The 19,071-nt window shown below is 46.8% G+C and overlaps 2 protein-coding genes across 2 annotated transcripts in view; both read right to left on the reverse strand.

The window, feature by feature from the left end:
- Positions 1-329: 329 nt before the first annotated feature.
- Positions 330-2,768, reverse strand: LOC144148262 (uncharacterized). The gene has a single exon (XM_077679824.1). The coding sequence runs from the start codon at positions 2,766-2,768 to the stop codon at positions 330-332; it is 2,439 nt and encodes an 812-aa protein (XP_077535950.1).
- A 10,371-nt stretch (positions 2,769-13,139) lies between these two features.
- The window catches only part of LOC144148263 (uncharacterized), a 44,928-nt gene continuing 38,996 nt past the window's right edge, over positions 13,140-19,071 (reverse strand). Inside the window, exon 9 of the mRNA XM_077679825.1 lies at positions 13,140-16,814. Within this exon, the coding sequence (XP_077535951.1) occupies positions 16,594-16,814 (221 nt within the window). The 3' untranslated portion in view covers positions 13,140-16,593. The remainder of the gene's footprint in view (positions 16,815-19,071) is intronic.

Raw genomic sequence — 19,071 nt, forward strand, 5'->3', positions numbered from 1 at the left:
GGGTGGCTAGCGTGTCCTCCTCTCACAACCACTTTAACAGCTCCTCGATTCTCTCAGAACCGTCCATTGAGACAGCACCCCTCGGCCCATGCACGTAACACCGAATGCTGTTCCCTGTAACACAAGAAATAGCGCACACTTCAGCTGCAATGCGCCCTCTTCCTGAGTAATATTTATTCATCAGCGATGAATTGATTATCGTTAATGTAAACAAACCAGCGTTACTGTATACCGGTTTAATGAGATCGATCTAAATGCTTAAAATAAAGTTCTATAATTTTGCGTTTTGATTGCATAACCCGCACCGCGCGCCTTCGAATCCACAGCAGTCAGCGCTGTATCTGCGCCCTGGCCGAGGGTTCGGGCAAGTTTTCGTCCGTCATGATCGTCTCGTGAAGCCTGGTGTAAGACGGCCTCTTGACGCGCACGGGCGACATGGGGGCGATGGTTATGGTGATCTCGTTGGCGCCCTTGGCCAGAGCCGCCCTCACGGCGTACTGATCCATGTTCTCCACCGGAGTCCCGCCGACCATGAGCAACACGTCGCCAGGGAAGATTCGCTTGTTGGGCGTGATGACCTGCGGGTCGCTCACCGTCTGGACCACGTGGCAGTGGACGAGCGCCCTTTTGGTCTCGTTCCAAGCCTTCGCCTCGAACGTCTTGAAGCCGTAGTTGCCGCTGCCTCCGCAGGTGGTCCTGATGGCCCGCAGCTGCATGGTGTCGTGGCCCGCAGCCTTGATGATCTGGTCCATGTCGCGCCTGGACTCCAGCAGCCGGAAGGCGCTCGAAGACAGCACCGTCAGCACCAGCTGGTCCCCAGTGTCTTGCATCCGCCGCTGGATTTCGGAAATGGGAAGCGCCGCGACGTCGCGCCCATTCACGGACACGATAAAGTCGCCCTCTAGAACGTGGGACACATCGGCGGGGCTGCCCTTGGTGACCCTGTCGACCATGTAGAACTTTCTGTTGTTCTCGCCTTCGACCCCGACGATGCTTATGCCGAAACTCCAGTACTTCCCGAGGCTCTTGGTCCTGTAGAGGATGACGTCCATCCTCTCCTTGGCCGTGATGGACCTGTCCTGCGCTCCGCCTGTTCCGGAGTACGCACTGATACCTGTTCTGACGTCGGTGTCAGAGCGATTCCTGTAGTCCAACTCCGCAGACTCCGCCGCACTGGTCTCAAGAAACGAATCTTTGAGGCTAACTGGCCCGCCTTGTTTTTTCACGTAATTGACCATCTTCTTGAAACCCGGAGACGAGTACGTGTACAGTGGTCGCTGGGTGGAAGGCTCGATGTCAACCATTTCTTCCATCTTGAGCAACTTCCGCTTGAGGGTCTTGCTCGTGGCTCCAATGGTGAGATGCTCTTTCTCTCCTTCTTTCGGAAGCTTGCCGCCCGCCATGATGTCGGCTATAGCTGGTATGTTGCAGAGATCCCGCTCCGCCGACAGCCTCTTCCAGTTGAAGTGTGCGTAGAAAGGGTGCCCTCGAATGTCAGCGTACGAGTTAGACCCGAGCCGCTCGACCGGGTTCTTCTTGAGCATCTTGAAGACCATGTCCTTCGCTTCCGGCGTAGCCGAATGCGGATGCTCTTCCACCTTGGGCCATTTGAGCGGCTGGTTTATGATCTTGTCTTTCAGCTCTTCTTTCGTCTCTCCCCTGAAAGGCACGCGGCCCGTCATGAGCTTGTAGAACGTCACGCCGGCCGACCACCAGTCCAGGGCGCGGCCGTAGGGCCGCCGCTTCAATATCTCCGGCGCCATGTAGGGGACCGTGCCCGCACACTCGCCGTCGTGGAACTCTAACGCCGTCTTCCTGAAGTACCCTTTGAAAACGCGCTTCGAAAAATGGCCGACGCAGACCTTGTTGGTGTCGAAGTCGATGACCTTCACTCTTCCGCCGGGTAGGATCAGCATGTTTGAGACCTTAATATCTCGGTGCAACAGCCCCCTGAGGTGCATGTGCTCTATGGCCAAAATTAGTTGAGCCATAACTATGCGGCACTGTTCTGTGGGTAGATAGACGGCCTTGTCCATAACCCTCATCAGATCAACGCCACAGATGTACTCCATGGCGGTTATGTAAGCGTCCTTCGTACAGTAGCAGCAGTAGTACCTAACCAAAAACGGGCTGCTAATCACAGAAGCGCAGACCTTGTCAATGACGGCCTGCTTGTGTCTTTGAAAGAGACTGCACGACACGAGTTTCACCGTGCATACGAGCCTGCTAGGCTTGTACGAAGCCTTGTACACGGCACCGAACCCGCCTGCTCCGAGCAATTTGATACATTCGAAGTCGCTCATCTTCGGAATGTAGGCCCAGAAAGGTGCGATCTCAGCCAAGTTCAATTTTCCCGTCTTCGCCACGATGGTGTCACCGACGCCCATCCAGTCGGTCGGCGGAACGTCCGAGACCTTCTCCAGCGAGGTGGCGAGCTCGCCCACGATGATGATCACCTTGCGGATGCTTTCGCCCAACGTCTTGGCGATGTCCTGCGCCTTCTTGAAGCACAGGTTGTGCAGGTGGACGAGGTTCTCGGCCGTGTCCCGGACGTCTTGGTACGTGATGACCTGCGTGTTCAGTTTCTCGAGGAGGTCCTGCGCGGCCAGGACAACTTCCTCCTGGCAGAAGTGGCACAGGGGCTCGCGCCGCAGGTCCAGCATGCCTTCGCGGCGAATGAAGAAGTCCAGGAGCAGCGTAGTCACCTTCGGGATGCGAGGAAAAAGCGTCGTGACCACCTTTACGGCCGAGCGTTTTTTCTCTTCCATGGTACGAGGAGACGCGGTCCCGGGAGCTGCCATTTTGACGAGAGGCTCAGTGCAGGCGGCACTCACAAACCCGCTGTTCCACTGGACCCGCGTCGAGCTCTAGTGGCGCGGCTTCCGTCTTTTTCCTCGTCTGGCAGCGGTGGTGATGATGATGGCGACTCTGGAAGCTCCCCTTTTTTTTCGCAGGCGTGGCGGTTCAAGTCCCTCTGAATCGTTTTAAGTAGAAGTCGAAAGTGACACTTTGATAACAATTTTTGTTTGATTGTGTTCCTTCCTTCCATCTCCTGTTAACGCGTCCTTTTCTTTTTCAGTTTGTACCAACTAGACCAAGTTTCGGTAATGACGTTTGATTCTAATTTTCGGCCCAGTTTAGTTTTTTTATGACTGCTCTCGAACGGGCGTGACCCCGTTTGGCAGTACAACGTGCACGAGCACATCAGAGAGGCTTGGAAACCAAATTTGCTTTCAAGGTTTCCCCTAAACGCTTCAACTTCTTGCCGCATCGGTTCCGAAGTTTATCTGTCAATTTTTTCGCTTGGCAACACTGGAAACGGCCACGGACATGGCCGCTGCGCCACGAACATGGCGCGGCTTGTGCCACTGCGCCCGCGCATTCGCTCCGTTGAGGGGCAACCTCCTCGCCACCCCCGCGCGCGCCTGCGCAGTCGGGTCCCGCTAATCCGCCGCCGCAGCGTGAGCATCTGGTAGCCGCTGGGTGTGTTCAGATAAGGACTGCCAAAGTGGTACCATGACCATTTTTTGTTTGAGACAAAACTTTAATATTGTGTAGTACACTGTATCCCCACCATGGAACTGGCATTAGTTTAGTGAGCAACGCCAGAATCGATTTAATAAAAAAATATTTAGAGCACGATCCAGCCGACCAAGCCGACCAAGCTTTCTACAAAGCTTGGTGTGGCAATTTGGGGACCTGAAACAAGAAGCGGAAATTTTTCCGAAGGCTCTTAATTTTTTTACCAAATATTTGCAAACTTTTCTGCTGGAATCAAAAAAATTGAACTTGTCATGTTTGTATTGTTTGAGAAATTATTTCTCAAACTTGTAGCGAGAGCAATGTCGTTCAAAAGTGGACTTCTAAAAACAATTTTTTACACGTAGGCAAAAAGGCTAAGCTGCCGGTTTTTTAGACTTGTTTACCAGGGGCTACTGAACCCTTCCTAGCCTGCTCATTGCTCTAGGAAAAAACTTTTTCAAAATACGGCTCCGTAAAGTTGGACGAAAAACAAAAATTTGGAAAAAAGGGCCAACTTTTGACGTCATTTAAAAAAACAGTTTCGCAATTTTTGTAATATTTACTCAAAATGGTACGCAGTACCTGAGTATTGTAGAAAGCTGAAAATGTGCTGCTATATTTTTGTTCTAATGTGAAAAAATGAGGTCACATTCAACACTTTTTTTAATGTTCAAACAGTTTAGTAGCACTTCGGAGTAAAACAATACAAATAATTATGGCTGTTTTCGAAAATTTTAGGAAAATAAAAAGACATTTATAAATAAAACTCATTAAAGTAGTCATATTTTGCCATTGTTAAATTTGTTAGTTGCAGAAACATTAAAACAATTGTGAGTTTTTTTTTCCAGCTTGTGTCTTTTGCAGAGTAAAGTTGCTATTTCAACTTGCTATTTTTTATCGCCTTGCCTTAGCTGTGTCATAATCCCATAGTTAACATTTCTGACGCTGATTAATCAGACATGATTAGTAATTTATCCCATTTACAAGCCACTAACTACGCTGCTGCGACTGAAAATGTTTGACGTGCGAAAGTCGTGGTCATAGGGGTAGCTTCATTCTACCTGTTACATGCGAAGTTCTAACTGCAAAAAGAAAACTTAGCCTTTTCAACTGTCCGTCTTTCAGGCTCCCCGGGATAAGATATGGATGTGCTTCTCGAAAATGTTCTTTTGAGTTGTTAGAAAAATAAACGTTTATCACACTACAAAATCTGTCTACCTGTACTTTGCACTCTCCAATTTTAAGGGGAAGTTGCAGCTGTCTACATCGAGGGACCTTCAAAGTGTTGACAAACACTGGTCTGAACCTTCGATTGTGATGTACGGAAATACATCGCCACCAATGGTAAAGGATACTACTGACGGCAGAAGCAAATACGTGTGTTCACGTGCGTCGCGGTGTAGTGAAAGACTACGCAAATCTCTGCGGGAGCGCAGTCCTGATTCGGCCCATGCATGCTTAAAGTTGGCAGAAATCAAGCGAGTGCTTGAAGAACATCCACCAATATTCGCTTTAATAATGTATATAAATGATGGTGGTGCCGCACAATTTAAGAAGAAATATTAGTTCCTCGATGTGCACAGCAGCGCATTTAGGGGGACAAAGTGGCTTTTCCCTGCAACCGGACATGACAAAATTGCATAAAACGGCGTGGAAGGCCTTGTAAAGCATCAAGCTGCTTTACTTAAATTGCGTTGGCCTTCAAGCGAAGTCACCAAAGGGGCGAAAGAGTCCGTGGACAGCATCCTTAAAAAGTGAAGAACTTCGTCGTGCAACGTCTTGACAATGGCCAACTCGCCACATTTGGGGAAAAGAAACAAACTAAATGCAAAAATGTTCTTCCGGTACTCGGCATCCCGTATACTCACGGAAATAGCGAAATAAAACGAATGAACTTCAATGTACACTGCATCCACCTCGGATTTGGAGTATCGGCGACGGTTATGAACTGTAAGGTCCTTGGAAGTAGAAAGCTGTACCTTGCCGCTAACATTTAAGTGTGGAAAGCACAGGTAGACAGATTTTGTTGTGAGATAAAAGTTTATCTTTCTAGGAACTAAAAACAATTTTTTCAGCAAGCAAATTAATTTAGTATCCCCGAAAGCCACTAAGTCGGACAGTTAAAAAAATAGTTTTTTTTTTTGCAGTTAGAACTTCGCATGTAACAGGTAAAATGACGCTACCCCCATGACCAGGACTTTCGCACGTCAAAACTTTTCAGTCGCAGCAGTGTAGTTAGTGGCTTGTAGATGGGATAAATTAGTAATCATGTCTGATTAATCAGCGTCAGAAACGTAAACTATGGGTTTATGTGACAGCTAAGGCAAGGCGATAAAAAATAGCAACTTGAAATAGCAACTTTACTCTGCAAAAGACACAAGCTGAAAAAAAACTCACAATTAATGCCTTCTGCAACTACCCAATTTAACAATGGGTAAATATGACTGAAATTACTGAAAATTGTACTCAGTACCTGAGTATTGTAGAAAGCTAAAAACGTGTTGCATTATTTTTGTTCTAATGTGGAAAAATGAGGTTACATTCAAAACTTTTTAATATCCAAACAACAATTTAGTAGCACTTCGAAGTAAAAAAATACAAATAATTATGGCTATAAATTATAAATATAAATTATAAATGGCTATAAATATAAATGGCTATAAATATAAAAATATAAATGGCTATAAATTATAAATAATAATTATAAATAATTACTTACAGCTCCGTTTATTCTTGTCAGTTTCGGTTTCGGGAAGGCGCATTTGACGTCACTATTCTCGTCGCATCACAGCCGATCGATGCGGTCTGGGCGCGAGCGCCAGAACGAACTGACCGGCAGTGGTCGCACGCGACGTCAGTCCCAAAAACTGTGACGTGAGCACAAGGCGGAAAAGCGCGCGCCAACACTACTGCGGCCGCCTCGATACGTCACGGGAACCCTGACGTCAGCAGTTCGGGTTGAAGCGCAGATGACGCCATGAACTTTCTCGGTGGCGCGGATGAGCTTTCTCGTGCGCGCAAGGGTTAAAATTGATTTAAAATATGTTCTGCTGAGTGGTTACAGTTCAAACTTTCCCGGGGGTGTCTCCATATGTAAAAGAAGCTTTTTACATAGTTATCTGATCTCAAAAATTTCGTGTCAGTACTCCTTTAAGTTTGCCGTGCACTCCTCTCGCCCTGTGGCGCAGTAGTCATCAGCTAACCAGGGCACTCAACGGCGTTCGGTAGGTTGATGATGATAGTTGTAATGGCATAACGCTATAATGGGCAAAGAGCACCAAAAAAGGCGTCCAGTTGGACATTAATGCGTCCACATCCACCATTCATAAGAAACGGATTTCGTTTCCGTTTACTAAGGGAAGCAAAGTTAGCGCAGAAGTGTGGGAGCAGGACGGGAAAAAATATGGGCAAGAAATATCAGCCCCAGTTTTTAGAGACAAAGCTTTTATCCCTATAGGGACAAACCCAAATGCCTCGTTCCTCGTATACCTCGTATACGACCTTCAAGCTCAACCAAGGTCAAGCCGGTGCCTGATGTGGAAAGCGTCTTATCGCTGCTAATTCGAAAGTGGAGGAGGAGGGAGGGAAAACGTTTACATTTTTTTAGTGGTTGGGCGGCACTCCACCAGGGTCTTGTGCCACGTGCGAAAGTGGGGGCGGCAAGCGAAAAAAGTAAGGGCACTTGCCACCCGTAAATGATGCAAGGAAGATCTGGTTGTATCAAGGGTAACGGTACGTGTTGTCTGGCGGTGAAATTGTGTGCGCATTCACTGCATGCTCTCTGCGCGAAAGCCGCTCAATACGCTTAACATAGTCAGGTTCGACCACGGCAAAAATTCGTGATACTAGTGCTCTCTGGTAAAACGATATTCCACATAAGCTGACCGTACCATAACCGCAGAGTCAGAAAGACAATAATCGGTCGCGTGGTTCCTTACCAATATCATTCCCTTGCTCCACCTGACGAGAGGAGTCGCATCTTGTCTCCTCACGGGGGGGGGGGGGGGGGGGGGGGGACACTGTCCTGAAGGGGAAAAACGAATCCACGAGTGCATTCCATGTTTATTTTACTGTCCACACTGCTGCCGCTGACAATATCCCCAAATATTATGACTGCGCGCATGCGTTAACCATTGTAAACAAAACTAAACTACGGGCAATACGCCTCGAGCTTCGCGATCGCTGCGCCGCCTGCCGCTGCTTCTCCGCGGCGTTGACGGGATTTGCGCTGCGTGGCTGATAGGGGCTCGTGCAGTGTTTTGGTTCTGTTTCGCTTCTTTTCGCCTTTCCGCGCCTCAAAAAACTTGGTATGGTGACGTCTATAGGCGAAGAGTACGTTTAGGTCACTTAAAATGCAGCTGCATCTTCGTACAGTACGCGATCGCCTGCAAGTGATACCCGGGGACGCGGTTCTGCGCGCTTCGTCGCTGCTGTTCCGGGCGTCGGCGACGGCCGCAACATATCACCCATGTCATCTCCAAAACATCAGGCGCAATTGAATTATACTGTCGCCTCGACCTGATACTGGCACAATGAGAGGTTGGCTTCATTTTGCAGCGTGGACAACGAATGCGGCTTCGTTTCGAATATAAACGTAGCAGAAAAATATGTTTTGGGGACGTGATTACCCAATCCCACACAATAACTTATGTCTTATATAAGAATATAAACCATGCGAAAATGTTAAGTATATTCCAAGCCTGTGCGTCGTTAAATATGTGCCCACAGACGCCATATAGCAAAGAACCAAGGCAAGTTAATGAAACCGCGGAAAAATAAATGCTGTGCAAGTGCGGAATTCAGAAACATAATAGCTCTAACGGAAATGAAAAAAAAAAAACTGTGCAGCTTCTGACATGCTAAAGACGTTCGTCGAAACATAAGCTAGGTAAGGTTCATTAGACCAACTATACGCGAAATGCGCTGCTATTGCGCGACACATTGGTGGTGCTGGGGGGGAGGGGAGGGGGACGCTGTGTACAAATGCGGAGCGGAATCAAGCAATGAATGTTTTAGTAATCGCACACACAAATCTCTCGTTCACTTTCGTTTTGTTTTGCTACTTCAACGAAGAGCTGATCGTACGGCGGACGCATTTTTGGAAGTATACAGGGTAGGCTGTTCAACAAACGATGAAAGGTTTCGTTGTAAGAGTGTGGTATGGGATAAGGCCCTCTGATTTCAGTTTAGGGTTTATTCTGTAGGCTCCCTGTGCCATATGACAATATTTCGAAGAAGCCTTTAGTCGCGGACGCGGATTATATTCTAAGCCCGCCTCAGCGCAGCTCGCAGAGGATATATGTAGCAGATGAGTGCTTGCGGGCGCTCAACTCACAAGACGAATCTGTCGTGTGCTGATGCATTGTCCATGGTACGTTTGTTAAATATTCCCGAAATTAACACAGACTGGCTTGTAAATGGTGGTGATCAATATCTGAGGTATAATATTGGCAAACGTAACTGGCGTGCTGTCAGTATGAGTGCTCCGCTGATTATGTGAGCGCACAAAACCGATTTAAATCGTAGTGTATAGCCGTAGCATGAACATCTGAGGAACCGGTGGTTACGGAGACACGGCTAGTAAATTCAGGGCAGTGTAACTACAATCGGCTCCATCATACGCCGGTTCCGCGACGCTGGCTTGTGACACACACCTGGCGCTTATACAGACCGAAAATACCACACTAAGATCGCTTCAGAAACATTTACACTCTCCTAAACACACCCTATTTGCGGACAGAGTGACTGCTCCACGTAAACATGGATTTCAAGCGCCCTCAAATGGTAAAGCTCAGTCGTGAACGTGCCGCAAAAGCAGCGGTGGCACTGGGGAGCGGGGCGCGGACTCCCGCGGCTGCTTTCGAAACGGGCCGCTAGGGGGATTTCAGTGGCGCCCCTACAGGTCGCGCTCGAGGCGTATACAAAAGCCTAGTTGGACCCTATGTTGCTGTGCTGTTGAACCTTCTGTTGAACTTTCATGTAGCTCGCGTCGGGATGCTGCCGCACCTTCATCCACGGTCGCGACCTTTTGACACTGGTTACGACGAGTGGCATTTTGAGCTCCATTTTGAGCTGCCCTAGCCTCTTTCACCGTACCATGCTTTCTCCCTCTTTCCCGTCCGCATCTAGAGCCCGATGTGTTGTCCCCCAAGGCGATGTTGAATGACGGCAAACTTAAGAGATTGTGGAGGCTTTCGAAGTCCTTGGCAGAGGCGATGCAAGTGCAAGACAGCCTTCAACGGCCCTCACAGACTGAGAAACGCTATCTTGCAGTTAAGTTTTCGGGCATGTGGCAATGATATAGGCATTCGTTGGAGGCTTAGGGGGAAATGAGCGTTTTAGATGCGACGCATCTCTTGCTCGTGGGTATGTCCCTCCAGCGTCGTTGTCCGCACGCTCACTGCACATGCGCAACTCTCCTCCGTTCTTCTCTCCGACAGCTGTGCGCAACACTCTCACTCCGTCTCATTATCATAACAACAGTTGCGCGTGTGCGCTTCGCTGCTCTGGGTGCGCGCACTCTCCCCCCCGGCTCCTCTCCTTTCAAAAGTGGGAATATAAGCGGGGGAGCGCACGGCGCCGGATCAGTCCAGCGCTCGCTCTCGCACTTGACTTGACTTAGCTTGACGATACCTCCGTGCAAGATCTTCCGATGAAGACGTGATGGAAGCGACAGTCCCTTCAGCGAGTGGACTGACGCAATCCAATACCAGCGTCACTCCAAACGCTCCCCCCTGATGCGTCGCATCACATCAGGGTTCCCTCGCCGGAAGATGCGCGTAATTTTTATGCTTGTTTCATGTGTTTTTATCTCTGATTTTACCACGCACATCCCTACATAGTATTTCTTGTCTCTCCAAATAAAAACACAGTTCATGGTCTGCGCTTGCGTTGTCCATTTCTTCTTCCAAAAGTATTTGTTCCCGCCATTTTTTTCCGATCAACTCAACCAACTTGCTCAGTTTGCTGTTCAGAACCCCCAGACATAACGATAGGTAGCGTGGGGAAAGTGTAGTTACCTGCACTTCTTTTGGGGAGTGGTTTCTTTTATTATAAGTTTCGTGCCAGCATTCGTTTTTTTTTCATATTTGAGTGTTTGTGTTATAGCTTGTATTCACTGGCAAGGTCCGCATGCAGACAACCATGTGAGTGCGCCATCACTGGTTACATCGGGCTCCGCGAGGTGGCGGTAGTTGTCCATGCTAAGCACATTACACGGTGGAGAAATTCCTCCACCGTGGCACATTATTTGTGTTGGACGTTCTGAACTCTACCCCACTGAACGCGAAGTAATGCTACAAGTCCAATGTGAGAGCGATCGAAAACATCTTTGTTGACACCACCATTGAGAATCCGCTTGAAATGGAACAGAAGACGCACGCCGGTGTTTTTTTTCTTCCGTGTGCGGGCGCAGTGGCCATGTCCGTTTCCAGTGTTGCCAGGCGAAGAAAATCGCAGCTAAACTTTCCAGCGAAAACCACCTATAGCAGACCATGAAGGCTTTGATGGTTTCCTAACACAACGGGAGGTGGGGCCAATCAAGCTGCTATAGAGCAGCTTTTTCCCCACTTTCCATGCCACAATTGTTTCTATTTTGTGCAAATCACGGTGTACCATTGTGGTGAAATAAACTTCAACTTCAAATTGTACTATGGCTGCCCTCCAGTGTTGGCAGCAATGGGCAGACACTAGTGTACAGTTTGGACCCGATTCTAATGCGTAGGTGACTTTCAGACCTGTTTTCATAGAAAAGAAAAGGTACGCATCTGAACTGAGTAAATTGAGTCACGAATTTCTAAGTAAAATGTAACTTTTCTCAGGAACTGACTGTGAATGACTTCCTCCATGAACAAAGATGCGGTGTCCAGCTGCAATGCTTGCTCAGAAGACGGACGAATGCTTCGCGTCCTGCCTCAGTGGCAAGTGTGATTCTCTTGAAGCAGAGTGCTACAGTGCACACAAGTCATTACTGTAAGCGTGGGTGGTTCTCCTGTCTTAATAGCTGTTCTACAGCGCTGTTTCATAGCTGGAACCTATAACAGAATGTCTTGACTACCATAAGAGACTGTGGTTTCTTTGCCTCAAACATGTGTGTACATAGACATGTTATATTTTGTTCCACCCTCGTCTGAAGGCCTATGATTGAGCACTCCAAACATTCTGAGACAAGAAGTACCTTAGATCAAAAAGCATGAAAGAAACAAAAAATTAGGAAGCATGACTTGTATTGGCTGAATGCATACAAAGCTTCAGCAGATCCTTTCAAAGTGAGTAGAAAACCACAAGGTTGTGTAATCTGCGCAGTTCTCCTGGCAAGAGTGCTCAAACTGTAAACTTCTTAGTAAACAGGACAGAAAACAGCGGTCTTTTGTTCCTATAACCAACTTTCAACAAGACTCCATGTGCAACTGTTTCAAACCCTTCCAGCAGTGAATAAGCAGTAACATGTTGTACATTTAAGTAGGATTGTTTCCCCTAGTCTGGCTGACATTACTTGGCAAGTAATTGACTACAGCTCTATACACCGATTAAGGTAGTTTAAAATGGTGGCAAATTTCTACCACAAATGGCAGAAAACAAACAAGAAATTTACACTGAAGCACTGTGCAGCTCGAAACTTTGAAACTCAGTCCATGCAGTCATGCATTAAAAAAAAAAAAAGAAAAAAAGAAAAAAGAGCAAAAGCCCACCACCAACTTACTGGCTCCACAAAAGTAGGAAAGCTACGCGGGGCCTATTTGAGTGCGCATTTCGGTAGGCCAGTTAGTTTCATATTTTGTGCTTCATAACAACTAGGAGGAGGAGGAACCACTTTATTTAATCAACAATCATTAAGTTTGATTATTGATGGGCTTCTTCTTGACTCCGTGAAGTGGCCAGAAGACATTGCTTCGTGGCGACTTCCAAAGCCCAGACCACGGCCTGAATTTGGGTCTCAGGCTTGGAGCTGGTCACCGCAGTCTCCCACTCTATTTGGTTAGAGAGATGCTATTCGGCTTTAAGTTCGAGCTCAGGGCATTCATATAGGATGTGGGCTAGGTCGGCTTTTTCGGCCTCACACATTCTGCACTTTGGGGTGTACAGACTTGGGTACATTAGGGCCAATTTATAAGGGTTCAGAAAGGTGCGAGATTGGAGTTGCCCCCATGTCGCCTGCTGAATTTTCGTTTGTGAATAATGAGGGGCAGGGTAAACTAGTCTTTCATTTCTGTAGTGAGATGTAATCTCTTGAAACGTAACCATACGCTCCTTAGAACCTCGCAGGCACGATTGGTCCACCGCCCGGTTGACGAGTTCGCGGGCAAAACTGTGAGCCGCTTCGTTCCCTGGATGGGACGAGTGCGCAGGAATCCAGATAATCTTGATCTGGCGGGGTTCGAAATGATTTCTTAATAAAATTTGAGTTGCCGCTTCGTGAATTTTGTTTTTCGCAAAATTACGCACAGCCGTTTTGGAATCGCTGAAGATAAAGTTTGCTTTGGTATAACAACTAAGAACCATTTGCTCTACCACAGAGAAACAAAAAAGCCACAACTCCCAGAATTCCCTCCTGTGACTGGAATCCTGGGTAAACCCTTAACACGATCAACTTTCATAAAAAAACAAGACAACACCGCTTCTTCTCGAACACGTTCTCAAAACTTTATTACTCATCGAGTGATCATGGCAGCCGGTTCGAGTAACCGGCTGTGATGAATGACAAATACGTGAAGCTATTGTGAGCCATAGGATAAACGGATGTTGCGAACACAAAGAGATAAAGATAAAAAAAAAAGGAAAATCTTTCAAAACACCTTTAATGCCCTCTATTCTTCAAAGAGGGAATGGGAACGGCAAGGAAGAAGCAAAACAACATCACTCTGCTATTGTAAATGCAAGGGCACTGAGAGCTGAAAAGTGCAATACATTTCTGGGAGGCTTGATGGCCGAGAAAGACGCACATGCGTGAATTGGTAATCTCTCTGGATGGGTGCAAAATAGGTTAGAACAAGCCACCAGTCAAGGGGGGGGGGGGGGAATTTTGAGAGAAGCAGACAGCTGTACTGTAAGATATCATGTATCATTTTTGCAGCATGCTCGTATTGATAATGGAGCAAACATTAAGAAGGAAACACGAAGAAATTTGGTTAAACACGAAGAAATTTGGTTTGTTAGGCATTATCGTTGTCTCGTCACCACTAGAACAAGATCACAAATATTGGTGCCGTGTTGACGCAAACTACGATTAAACCCTAATTCTGTTTCAGCATACTTTTACTCGGCTATGCCCTGAATTTCGCCAATTTCAAGAAACTACCACAACTGATGTCAGAGAATTACGTAGCATTACAAAATGGATAAAACTATCTTCTAGTCCCCTTTGAGTTCAATGCTGCATCGATATCCAGGCTCAGGTCTGTCCCAAATTTGAAAGGCCCTCCTTGGTGTTTTCCTGTGCTGCAGTGCTTTTGAGAACTGTCAAACGCGGCAAATTTTGTGGGAAGAACATATTCAGATTACTGGGTTCAACGTGCCGAAGCTACACCTCGACTACGAGGTGAGCCGTAGTGGAGGGCTCCACATTAATCTTGAGCACCTGGGGATCTTTAACGTGCGCCGAAATCTCGAACACGCGGGCATTTTTGCCTTTTGCCTCCATCAGAAAAGTGGCCACCACGGCTGAGATCGAACTCACAATGTCCTTGGGCTCAGCAGCCCAACACCTTAGCCAATGAGTCACTGCAGTTGGTACAGTAGAAGCTTATTAAAAGGACACTTGGCTACGAAACATTTGCACAATACAGTTTGGTTGGCTTTTCTGTTTGCCACGCTAGAAATGTCAAATGCAAGAGACCTTGGTTACCCGAGACGTTTCCCAGGTCTCTTGAGTGTTTCTTCTGACAAGTTTCTACTGTATGTGGGAAGAACGCACTCCAAGCAGCTAAATTCTATTGATTCTTAACCATTACCACTCAACAAATCAAGAAATAACTCCTGCAACGGTCGATAGTTTGTTTAGAAATAAGAAGCATGCAAAAAAGCTGACAAAGCCGGCACTTCAAACATATCTGAAAGAAAAATTTTATGGCTTAGCAGAAACATACACGCACATTCTTTACCGCGCTAACTGATTGCACTATGAATTTTTGCAAGTTAAGCTAAGTGAACCATAATAGCTAGGCTAGGCTTGTCAATTCAAACGTGCAGCTCTGCTTTTTTTGTTACAACACCAGCTCCTATGTGAGCAAATGGTAAAACGTTTGGCATGTGTGGGTCAATGCCAGATGAACAAAATACACTCAACTCACAAGCCTTAAATTCCAAACTGTGCAAATGGAGCTCGTGGTTCTTACACTAAGTACTCTTTGCAAGTGAGTGCTTGCACTGTGCCTTTTTTCTCTGGGTCCACATTTTACCAAAGCAAGTGTTAACTTTCACTAACGCTCACTGTTTGAACAAACGAACAGAATACACACCTCTTGCAATTTTCAAATTGTGAACATTCTGTAGATTCGAATCAGTAACCTTAATTTTGCTGCCAGCAGTCGTCTTATAATTTTCCTTACTGTTGCAGTTACACGCTTACTGCACATTCTCACAACACTACTGAAGTAGCTATTGACCCTGCCTAAACAAACAGTACGGCAATATAATTGGGTAAACACATGACACCCCAGCCATATAATGACCATAATCTGCCGAAAAAGAAGGGGAAAAAAAAAAAAAAAAGCCCAAGCAGAAAGTATTGCATTTGCACTTCTTCTTTCTTCTTGGCAAACAAAAAGTGATCCAATGCAAGGCACACACGCTTTTCCTTTTTGTGCACTGTTTCTTTTCCGCTGAATGGTTTACGCGCACAGCACTAGATGAAGATGACAAAAGAAGAGAGAGGGCAATAGAGGATGAATAAGATGCACAAACTTGGTGTCGCACATTGACGAGTTAATTCACTGAGGATGCACGAAGCCGTGCGCAATTACAGCACACGGAAAGGCAACTGAGGTGGTAAAATCCATCCAAGAAAGTCCCCATATTTTGGTGCCTAGATTTATGAAGCAAAACAATTACGATGGCAAAACAGAATTCACCAGATGGTGACGGTTTCCCAAAAAACATCTGTGGTCAACCTCAGGCACAGCCTTTCATCCACTTTAGCTATTGTAAGAGGCTGTGTTGGGGCCACCCCGCTATATGGTATGGTAAGATGATGACTGCCTGTGGTATGATGAACACGTCACAGCGCATTGGTGCATCTGAAAGAACCCTTACCGCAACGTACCTCCAAGGATTCCAAAGCACAGCTCAACACTTGAAATTGGATCTAAATGTACTAGCCAGAAGCATTCTGGCTGCAACTTTCCAGAATGGTCATTGTAAACAGTTTTAATCTTTGTTTAAATAACCTGCAAAAAAAAGCGCTAAAACGTGAGGATACAACTTTATCGCAAAGACATTAAAAAAAAGGAAATAAAATGGGATAGCAACCTGGATGAAAAAAAAGAGACAAAAACGAGGAAGTTTGAAAACAAAGCAGCCTTCACAACATTTTCATACCAAGCCCCCTCGACAGAAATTGCATGTGTAATTTTAGTTACAATTCCTTCTTCTACTGCAGCAGCACAGGAACCATTCAAATGCCCAACATAAGATACTGCTGCTCTCACGTTCTTTTCTTAACACAGCCTGAAACCATCTGTCGAGTGAGAACTAAGGACATGAATATCGTCCACCTCTTTTTGTTGACCTCTAAGACGTAAAAAACTGCCTCTCACACCTCACGATTCCATTTTTTCTCGCTTTTGTGATGCACAGCTTGCCTCCACACAACACTTCAATCCCTCCACACTGAAAACGTCCCAGGTTACTTAAAAAAAAAAAAGAAAAAAAAAGAAGAAGGAAGAAACGAAGAGAGGGAAGAGAAAATGATGGATGAGTATGACGCTCCATCCAGTAAATGCGTCCCACAGGAGATTTCAATCACTGTTCATGGAAAGCATCCCAGGCTGATCATAAAAATACAGAAGAGAGAGAGAGAGGGAGGGAGGGAAGGAGATGAATGAGGATAACGATGGTTCACGTGGTGATGTTATCTCAGTACACGGCACCTCCCCCACCTAGACGCGAGAACACGCTCTGGGGTGCGGTCGTGCTTCGGCTGATGCCCGTGCGGCCAAGTGTGCTGGCACGTTTCGCGGCCGCCACGGCTGACGTCGGGACGACCGTCGTCCGCACAGTCCTGGTGGTCGTCGCTGCAGCCACCCCCACCTTCGGACCGAGGCGATCGCGGGCTGGTCCGGGTCTGTGCGAGGCGGCTTTCGGGACGAAGAAGAGATAAAAGAGGTTCATGTACGACAGCTGTTGATGCTGAAGAAGTACAGTGGAACCCCAATAATACGACTTTCAAGGGACCACCCAACAGCATCATATGACCGGGGTGTTGTATTATTGGGGTATGAATAAATGCCTCCTTAGAATATGGCCTCAAGCGACAGGTAAGATAAGAACTTACCGTACACTACCGATCAAGCAACCCGCCCCCATTGAAAGCGCCCTTCTCCTATAATCTGAGTATTTTGAATTTTCACGTACTCCAGAAGTGCTTTCCCCCCCCTCCCCTCAGATGACCCAAACCAGCGAAACCCAAAACTGCCCAGGAACACTTCTGACTGTGCTCTTGTATAATCCAAAAGCCAATCCAAGAACACACAGCATGCCATAAATTTCGTTCATGCTCGCTTTTTTGGTATTGTCATCTGACACAGCCGAATGTGCTTGTGATTGATTATGAGGTTTAATCCACCGACGCTACACCGGCGGTGAGATGCACCGTAGAGGAGAGCTCTGGATTATTTTTGTCCACTTGGTGATCTTTAACATGCTCCAAATGTGCTGGAGAACTTAGGGTAACGGTAGTTTGTGACATGCATTCGTATACAGACAATAAAACTGAAGTCGTGCAATAAAAAGGATATGCAAGTGGGACGAAAAGTAGGATTGTTCGTTGCAACAGAACTTTGGCAAGGCCTTTGGCCAAAGTTGAGCAACAGAGCGCCGGTGTTCAGTGAAAGAGTGGATGACACTCCTTCTGAGTTTTGTGAGCGAGAAAGAAGCGCAGGGCGTGCTGCGAGTAACAGGCTTCTGTCTGAACAAGCCCTCATATAGCGCGGAGCTTGTAGATCAGAATATTGGTTGCGTCGAGCCAGTGCATCGAGCGATAGAACCAGCGGTTTGCGGTTACAGTGCATTGTGTCACTAATGAAAGACAGAAGACACTGGAAAATGTATCTAAGGCAGCAAAGGCCTTTCACTCTGCCGTGAACGCCCTGTGACCATGCGACGAGTACACCTTATTCACCACCCCAAAAATAGACCAGATGATGGCTAGAATGGATTCTATGGCTTACAGTATCAACAACGTTGTTGGCGAGAACGCTGTACAAATTGCTAACACTGGTTGCGCCAAGACAGGCTTCACGGTCTTTAATTAAAAATATGTTTCACTCCAATGCACTGCACTATTTTTTTTTTCTGGGGTGCGAGAGGGGGGTGCGGGGGTAAGTGGAGCTAACGTTTCCGCGCCGCCATTTTTAATTATGGGGCAGTTCCGAACAAGGGCCCACTTCCCAAAATTCAGTGAACTACCCCCCGTCAAGGGGATACCGCTAGGTCGGTATTTTACGGTACTTAAATTACTATATTTAGTGCGTTCTTGCGTAATTTACAAACTTGTAACTGAAATCCAAAGTTCCTAATGAAGGATAAAATGCTTATTTTTTGCCTTTCTCCCCCTTGCAACGTCAGCGGTAGACGTGAGATACGCTGGGAAGGCCAGCATGGTTGAGCAAATTGAGAGGGGAAAAGGAGAGAGTGTTAAACTGCCAAGGCTGCAAGCAAGTCATACAGGGGGGAGGGGGGGAGATAGAGAGAGAGACAGAGGGAGAGGAGGTGAAGCCATTACTGACGAAAACAGAAAGGCAAGAAAGAAAAAAATTGCGCCCACCTCCCCGTGAGGGGAACCCTGTGTAGATACGACGCATCGTGGGGTTCACTCGGTGTTTCCGTTGGATTGATTCTGAAATCGCGTGAAACGTGTCGGGAATGCGTATGATTATTATGTTTTATGATTATCATTATGTTTTGTTGGCCAATCTTGGTCAATCTCTCTAAGTGGTATGCTTGGGGCTTCGCTGTCGCAACGACCTTTACTCCATCATTGTTGCTGTAAGTGGGAGCTTCTTTTCGTTTATTGCAAGTGTTAATCATTGCCCCATCATGCATTGTATCAGTAGCTTCTTGACGTAGTTTGAATGATTGATTGATTTGATTGATTGTGGGGTTTAACGCGCCGACGCAACGCAGGCGATGAGGCGCGCCGTAGTGGAGGGCTCCGGATTAATTTTGACTACCTGGGGATCTTTATCGTGCGCCGAAATCTCGTACACACGGGCGTTTTTGCTTTCGCCCGTAGTTTGAATGAGTCAAGGATATAAGGCGCGTTCGTAGCCTTTCATTCTGTGTCGGTTTTGTGGCGCAGCGGGTAGAGCACCATGTACCTCGCGTTCCGCCCCC

The sequence above is a fragment of the Haemaphysalis longicornis genome, unplaced genomic scaffold (genome assembly GCF_048455015.1).
Source record: "Haemaphysalis longicornis isolate Haplotype H1 unplaced genomic scaffold, Haemaphysalis longicornis Haplotype H1 scaffold_8, whole genome shotgun sequence".
In the NCBI taxonomy this organism is placed as follows: domain Eukaryota; kingdom Metazoa; phylum Arthropoda; class Arachnida; order Ixodida; family Ixodidae; genus Haemaphysalis; species Haemaphysalis longicornis.